Consider the following 7,811-nt stretch of genomic DNA (forward strand, 5'->3'; position numbering starts at 1 on the left):
TATTTTTAGTAGAGACAGGGTTTCACCATGTTGACCAGGATGGTCTCGATCTCTTGACCTCGTGATCCACCCGCCTCGGCCTCCCAAAGTGCTGGGATTACAGGCTTGAGCCACCGCTCCCAGCCCCAGAAGTAGTTTTAACTGTGTGTTTAAGCCTTGAGATCTTTGAGATCCCTATGTAGGTAGGAAAGTGAATTGGTGATTTACCTCTTTGTTGACGTTAATGAAGTGTTATTAGCTCATCCTTAGGAAAGCAAGCAAGAGAAAACAGGAATTTCATATTTACTAGTTCTTTTACTATTAGACTGAAGGGAATTTTTTTTCGATTTTTAGCTGCCTGTCCTCCCAAACTATATACGAATGACTTGATTGTATCTCCTGAATTGCCTTTGTTTGATAAAGAAGATGTATATTTTGTCTTTTTAGAATATTAAACATAAGCGTGGGCATATGGGCTCACGCCTGCAAGCTGGGTACATTGGGAGGCCAAGGCAGGAGGATTGCTTGAGTCCAGAAGTTTCAGACCAACCTTGGACAACATAGCGACATTCTGTCTCTACAAAAATTACAAAAAATTAGCCAGATGTGGTGATGCATGCCTGTAGCCCCAGCTTTACCCCAGGCAGTCTGCAATGAGCTGTGATCACGCCACTTGGGTGACAGAGCGAGAAACTTTCTAAAAAAAATAACAGGCCATGCTCGGTGCCTCACGCCTGCAATCTTAGCACTTTGGGAGGCTTAGGTGGGTAGATTGTGAGGTCAGGAGTTTGAGACCGCCCTGGCCAACATGGTGAAACCCCATCTCTACTAAAACGTATGAAATTGGCTGAGTGTTGTGGCATGCGCCGGCAGTTCCAGTTACTTGGGAGGCTGGGGCAGTAGAATCACTTGAACCCCGGAGGCAGAGGTCGCAATCATCCAAGAGCACACCACTACACGCCAGTTTCAAATTTAACACTTTGACTTGGTGCAGCGTAGGAATTTATTTGGGTAATTTTGCATCCAGTTAACCTAATCATGACATCAAAGTGGCTTCCAAAACCATTGGTATTTGAGGGAATTCGTAGCCACCATTCACCCCTCATGAATACGACACAGTGATTTTATATAATGAAATGTTATATTCTGTTTTTACGTCTAGCTTCTCTGGTTGTGTTTTCTCCTCTGATTGTCTTGTCTGCTAATTCCGAGTGGTCTCTCTTCCTCAGCAGTGGGTAGTTGTTTTTATTTTACTTATTTTTTTGTTCAATCCTTGGAGGTGTTTTTGTATTTTTCTCAAAAGATATTCATGAGATTTAAAAAATCCTGATGTGTTCTGTTTCGCATCATCTTCCTGTTGGGGGAGTTTGCTTAAGATACATTTAGAAGGCACAGATGACCTTGGACGTATTTGAAAAATAAATTTAAAATGGCTGTAGTGATGAGTTGCTTTATTTTTCTCGTCGGTTGTGAGGATTTAGGTTCAGTCTTCATTGCGGTGTTCCTTCTGGAAAGGGTGAGGGTCCAGGCCTGTGATTGAGCTGTCTATCTTCATCCACTAGGTTCTCCTGCGCTGCCCAACAGCATGGTATATTTTGGAAGTTCTCAGGATGAGGAGGATGTCGAGGAGGAAGATGATGAGACTGAAGATGTCAAAACAGCCACCAACAATGCTTCATCTTCATGCCAGTCAACTCCCAGGAAAGGAAAAACCCACAAACATGTTCACAACGGGCATGGTAGGTCCCCCGTTGAGCTTGGGTAACAAAGAATCCGCTTTGGGTGAGAGCTGGAAGAGAGCCTCTGTTGTAGAGAGATGAGATGAAGGCAAACCTTATTCTGGGTACTTTTCCAGAGCCAGACTCTTCATGGGGAAAGGGATTAGTGCAGCATTTTGTAGTGCAGGGTGTTCTCGGCAAGTGTAGATTTTTATGTTGTGGAGGTGACGGTAAATTGTAATAGCTAATAGGCATCAGAACAGGAAAAGACCACATCTACATGGGGATGGTCAAGAAGATTTGGTGAAACAACATCTGTGCCCCGCTTTAATTACTGATGCCGTTTTGGCGTGTGGATATGGTATAGGAAGAAAACTGTCATTCCTCCTGTGGAACTGCACATGCATTTTGAAGTGGACTGATTTTCCCCTTGAGTGTTTATTGTAGAGGGGGAGGATAAAGGGCAGGAACAAAAGTTTGGGTACCTCTTTTGGTTAAAGAAAGCACCCAGTGGTGGTGGTGGTGGTGGTTTGTTTGTTTGTTTGTTTGTTTGTTTGTTTTGAGACTGAGTTTCACTCTTGCTGCCCAGGCTGGAGTGCAGCGGCGCGATGTTGACTCACTGCAACCTCTGCCTCCCAGGTTCAAGCGATTCCCCAGCCTCAGCCTCCTGAGTAGCTGGGATTACAGGCATGTGCCACCACACCCGGGTAATTTTTTTATATTTTCAGTAGAGATGGGGTTTCACCATGTTGCTCAGGCTGGTCTTGAACTCCCAACCTCAGGTGATCTGCCCACCTCGGCCCCCCAAAGTGCTGGGACTACAGGTGTGAGCCACCTCGCCCGGCTAGCACCTAGTCGTTTTTCAGCAGATGAATGACTTGGAATTGTGCCCTGAAAACATAAAGCTGGCATTGATGATGAGGATTTCTTAAAGGGAAATAACTTGAAGAAATGCATAGTGAGGTTGTAACTGTGGGCAATTCCTGACCAAAGGTAACAAGTGTTACTAAACATTGGTTGTGCAGTATACATTGGAGAATGTAGAACAGGTATAAAAAGGAGTGATTTCAGAGGTCGAACAGAGATAGCCCTGAACTAATTGGAATCGCACTGAGTGGGGGAATGAGCATAAGAAAAGAGGAAAGAAAGAGGAGAGAAGCAGAGAGAATGGGATTCAGGATGTGTGGCTGTTTTCTGTTTCCCTCCTACCAGCTACTCCACTAGACATACGTTACTTAGGACCCACTAAGACCCTTCTCTGTAGAAGCAGAAAATCAGTGCTGTCTGGAAGTGGTTGAGGCAAAGGAGAGCTGCTCATTTTTCTCCTCAGTGCCTGTGCTCTGAGCTGTCATTTGCCTTTCTGGATTCAGTGGGAAATATTCAGGACAAGCATGGCTTAGACATGATTGAAATCTCCGTCTAGCTTTTAGTATCGTTGGGCATTTTTGCTCTCTCCACTTAACAGTTGTTTATCTGGCTTGCCTCTTGCTTAGGTTGTGTTTAGGTGACACATATGCATAGTGGAGGGTTCCATCTCTTTTTAATGACTTACAGATTAATTGGGGAGATGGGACAAATACAAAATGTAACTAAATGTTAACCTTTCGGGAAATGATCGTTATCTGCGATTGTGGCTATCAGGGCATCTGGATGGTTGGAAGAGAGATGTGTACAGATGAAATTTCTAGGGAAGAACAAGAGATGAGGAATAATGCCTGTTTTGCTGACGGTTGCCTTTTGTCCCGCCCATGTGGAGGTCTGTTCTGTGGTGACCTGGCAAGACCTGGGCAGGAGATAGAATTCTGATAACAGAATAGGGAACTGTTGATGATTTTAGATGTGGTAGTAAGAGCAAATGGGTCAAGTTCTGAATGACGCCTCTTGCAGCAGAGTTTAGTTTGCGGTAAAGGAAAAAATGATTGTATCCAGAGTATTCCATCCAGGCAACAGCTGATGTGAACTTGGATTTGAGAAGATGCAGTGGGATATCTTTTCCCAGGGGCCTGCGGAGGTGGGGTGAAGGTAATTGAATAGGAATTAGGAAGGGGTCGATTTGGGAATGGCAATAACTTTATAATCTTTTGAGTTTGTGTTGTTGGTGAATGACAACAGAATTACTGAGAATACATCAGGAATTTATTATTTTGGAGCTGCTGGTTGAAGCTGCCTGAATAAAGTTTTTGAAATATAATATGGATAGAAAGGAACTTCCTGAGAACTTTTTCTTCTTGTGAAGGAATTTAATTTTCTAGTTTTCTTTTTGGTTGCATACAGATTCAAGAGGAAAGAAATATGAACAAAACATGAAATTACTCTCATCTATTATTTTCTGCATGGCTGTTTCATATCTGTTTCATCGGTGTGGTATCAGATTGGGTCCTTTGCATAAGTTGTTTTTCACCCTTCTACGGTGATTGGGCAGGTGAATTTATCTGACGTCTTGATCAGTTGAGTTCATCCCATGTATACTACTGCAGTTGCCCTGGGGTCCCCACCTCCTTTGTTTTCCAGCATGTTTGAGCTTGATGTGGAGACATTGGATTTATTCGCTGATTTTTTTTTTTTTTTTTTTCCATGAATTTATTTTGTTTGTTGGTTGGTTGGCTGGCTGGTTGGTTGGTTTTGAGGCAGAGTCTTTACTCTGTTGCCAAGGCTCGAATTCAGTGGCACGGTCTCAGCTCAGTGCAACCTCTGCCTCCCAGGTTCAAGCCATCCTCCTGCCTCAGCATCCCAAGTAGCTGGGACTACAAGCATACACCACCATGCCCTACTAATTTTTGTATTTTTATATAAAAATTAGTAGATTTGGGGATTCATCATGTTGGCGAGGCTGGTCTTGAACTGTTGACCTTGTGATCCGCCCGCTTTGGCCTCCCAGACAGAGTGCTGGGATTACAAGCGTGAGCCACTCTGACGGCTGGATTCAGTTTTTAACGTTAAGAATCATCATCTGCATGGATCTTAGCTATTTGCAGGGGCAGTGACTATCTGGCAGCACATCACATGGAGCATATGAAGGAAGGGGTGGAATGAGAGACAGGGGATAGGCTGAATACTCACCTAACGGAAGGCATAACGATTCTACATTGACCAGTGTCATTGCCACTAGGAGTCAAGGAAAGTGTAACCATCTGTAGATATATATCTAGGTGCATTTATACACAGATAAACTTCTGAGGTTTGAAAATCTTCAGGAGATTCTATTTTTTCATGATTTATTTATTTGTTTATTTTTCTGTCCTTAAAATCTATTCCCAAGGTTTCACTATGTTAAACAGTTAATATTTGTCTGAAAATACCACAGCTGTTGAAAATCGTTTAAAATACTCACTTTGGGGATTTGCTTGTTAATTCAGGTATTTCTAGAAACATTGTTGGGATGTTTTTGTACCCTAATGAATTTCGATGGTCTGTCGGTGAGAGGCTGGTAGGATAGTGTGAGTCCTGGCTCCGGGTTGGGGGACTAGCAGGACCACTTGGAATGAGGGGTCTCAAGTAAGCACGGACACACCCGCCTCCTCCTCTGTTTCCTGAATTGTGCCCATGACCTCCCTCCATTCCCTCTTCCTCCCTGGCTCTTCTGTCATCCTTTCTTTTACAATAGAGTCACAGCATCAGGTAGAGGAGCTTGCAGGAAGCATGCCCAGATCAGCTGGCCTTAGTCAGGGCACTAATTTGACTGAAACTTAACAAACCTTTCTGTGGTTCATTTTCTGAGTCTTGTAGATAACCAAACTGAAAGGCCCTCTTCACATCCCTCAGCAACTGGTTTGTAGCTTTAGTTAAATTGAGGACATCTGTGATTAGCCATGCCCTCACTCTCCAAGCCTCTACCATTTTGATGAAGTTGTATTTGAGTTGTGAGTGGGTGGATTTCAACCCCAGCAGAGTCCCTGAACTGCCATCTTTGGAGAAGCCATGGGGCTGTGCAGTCTGTTTACCTGCACCTGAACTTCAGGGGGAAGTTTGATGTGGGGGATGGTTGTAGGCCCAAGAGACCAGACTGCAGCCATTCCTGCTGTCCCGTTCTGTTGTCCCCAGCCGCATCCTGTTCAGTCTGTGTTAGGCCTGCCCGTTCCTGGAGCAGGCTCTCCCTTCCCTGGGTGTGTCCCTCTGCAGTTTAGTTCATGGCTCTTCAGCAGAGTCATAGAGAAGTTTGAATCTTAGTCTGAGGTTTTTCTTTTTGTTGCTATGCCTGGGCATTTTTTAGATCTTAAACAAACCTGGTCAGACAAATTCCATTTCCCATGGGGTATTCAAAAAACCAAGCAAGTCAGAGAGACACAAGCACGAAACCAACTCCACTAGAATTTTTCCTACAAAATCTGTGACTTTTCAGTAAATGTGAATACCTGTAAGTGTTAGGAAAGATTTCATGTTTACGTGTTCCTGAAACTGCTGCATTTGTGGCGGATTTGGAGGTAGCCCAAACTGATTTCATTGGGATAAGTGTTGAAACATCTTTGCCGTCTTAACAATGGTGAATGATATTAACCATTTCTAGAGTTACCTTTTCTTTCCTAAATCAAATAAATTTAACTTCTATTTAAATGAGAAACATGTTAGCTCCTGTGCTGACCTAAATTCTCTGGATGATAGCACAGATGAACACGGCCATAGGATCTACGCACAAGGAGCTAATGGGATATGATGTCTCCCAGCACATCTGTCAGAAATGTCATAAGACATTCAGTTCTATCTGTGTTTCTCCTGATGACACAGGTTTTAATGTCTTGTTCATCTTTGTCGTTTCCTGTCACTTGGTGCCACTCGGGTGACTTGGTCTCCCTGTCCCTTGTCTTCTGGTGTGTGCCCCACACATTTTGTGTTGCCCCACACATTTTGTGTTGCACCACCCATCTCTCACACCTTTGTACCAAGGTCCTTAATCTGGGGGTTGTGGGCTTTTGGCTGGAAGCAGTTCAGATACTGCAGTGATAGTTGGGGCTCCATTAAGAAAGACATTGTGTAGTTTTTGTGTATGTTTGTGGGTTTTGTGTATTCGTTGCCCCTTTGTAGCCCTCTAAGTATCAAGTCTTTTGTGAAGTCGTACAAAAATGTGACCTGAGTCTTTAGTTGTGAGGCAGTCATTGAATGTGCAGATCACCAGCTTAATTTTTCTCTCCTTGCCTCCCTTCCTTTATGAAGGGAGGGGTGCTAGTCACTGAAGAGATGCTTGCAATTTTGCCCTTGCCCAAACCGGCCAATTCCAGCCAGATGTTAAGGTTTTGAAATGACTCTTGCAGTGTTGGGGCTGTCCATCACTGCAAGAAGTTATCCTTCTCTTGGAAGAACTTCAGCAGTTTTGCTTTCTGATAAGTGAGGCCTGTGATGCTTGAGTTTCTGCTCTCGAATCTGTGTCAAGAAGCCAGCCCCACAGGCCACTGGGACATACGACTCTGCGGAAGCATTCCTTTTGTTGCCACGTGGCTTGAATGGCCTTGGAAGCCGAAGAGTAACAGTCTGCAGGATGGCCGTGCTTCCTTATGATGCAGTGGGGGGAATGGAATAAAGCCAGCTTGGTAATGTACCAGACACTTGGAATGCTGCTCCGATTTCAGGTGACTCAGGGGAACATGGTGGTTTCATGAACCTGAAGTCAGCTTTGAAGATGCTAATGTCAGCCTCATGTTCAGGCCGTATTGTAGGAAAACAACTGAGCTCTCAGTACCTAGCTAGCTGTGCTGCCTTCCCCAGTCTATTTTACATTCGCTTTTATATCAAGGCAGATGACAAGGAAACAGAGGACGTCAGTTTATTAAAGGAAACACTTGTGATGTTTGGAGTAATCCCTCAGGCAAGAGGTGCTAATTGAATGTAAGAGTATTTCTGAAGTTACTATTTTCAGCAGTAGATAAGGAAATTATTGATCATCTCATCATCCAAAATTGATAAAACCAAAGTGCAGCATTCTTTCAAAATACCTTTTTCAGCTGTAGAATATTCTCATGCCCAACATTGCTGCTTCCCCAACCATTTCTAGATCATTAAAATTACACTATAATGCCATATTGCTCAATATGCATATTTTTTGTCATTTTGTCTGTTCATTTCCTAGGAATGTCTTTGCTACCACCGAACAGTTATCAGGAACTTAGTTGGATGCCTTTTTTT

The 7,811-nt window shown here is 43.6% G+C and overlaps 1 protein-coding gene across 5 annotated transcripts in view; it reads left to right on the plus strand.

The window, feature by feature from the left end:
• The window catches only part of JARID2 (jumonji and AT-rich interaction domain containing 2), a 281,140-nt gene that overhangs the window by 222,886 nt on the left and 50,443 nt on the right, over window positions 1–7,811 (plus strand). For all 5 annotated transcript variants that reach the window (XM_017521293.2, XM_017521306.1, XM_017521305.2 and 2 more), the window contains one exon: window positions 1,542–1,718. In XM_017521293.2, coding sequence (XP_017376782.1) covers window positions 1,542–1,718 — 177 coding nt within the window. The remainder of the gene's footprint in view (window positions 1–1,541; window positions 1,719–7,811) is intronic.

The sequence above is a fragment of the Cebus imitator genome, unplaced genomic scaffold (genome assembly GCF_001604975.1).
Source record: "Cebus imitator isolate Cc_AM_T3 unplaced genomic scaffold, Cebus_imitator-1.0 Scaffold21, whole genome shotgun sequence".
Lineage (NCBI taxonomy): Eukaryota > Metazoa > Chordata > Mammalia > Primates > Cebidae > Cebus > Cebus imitator.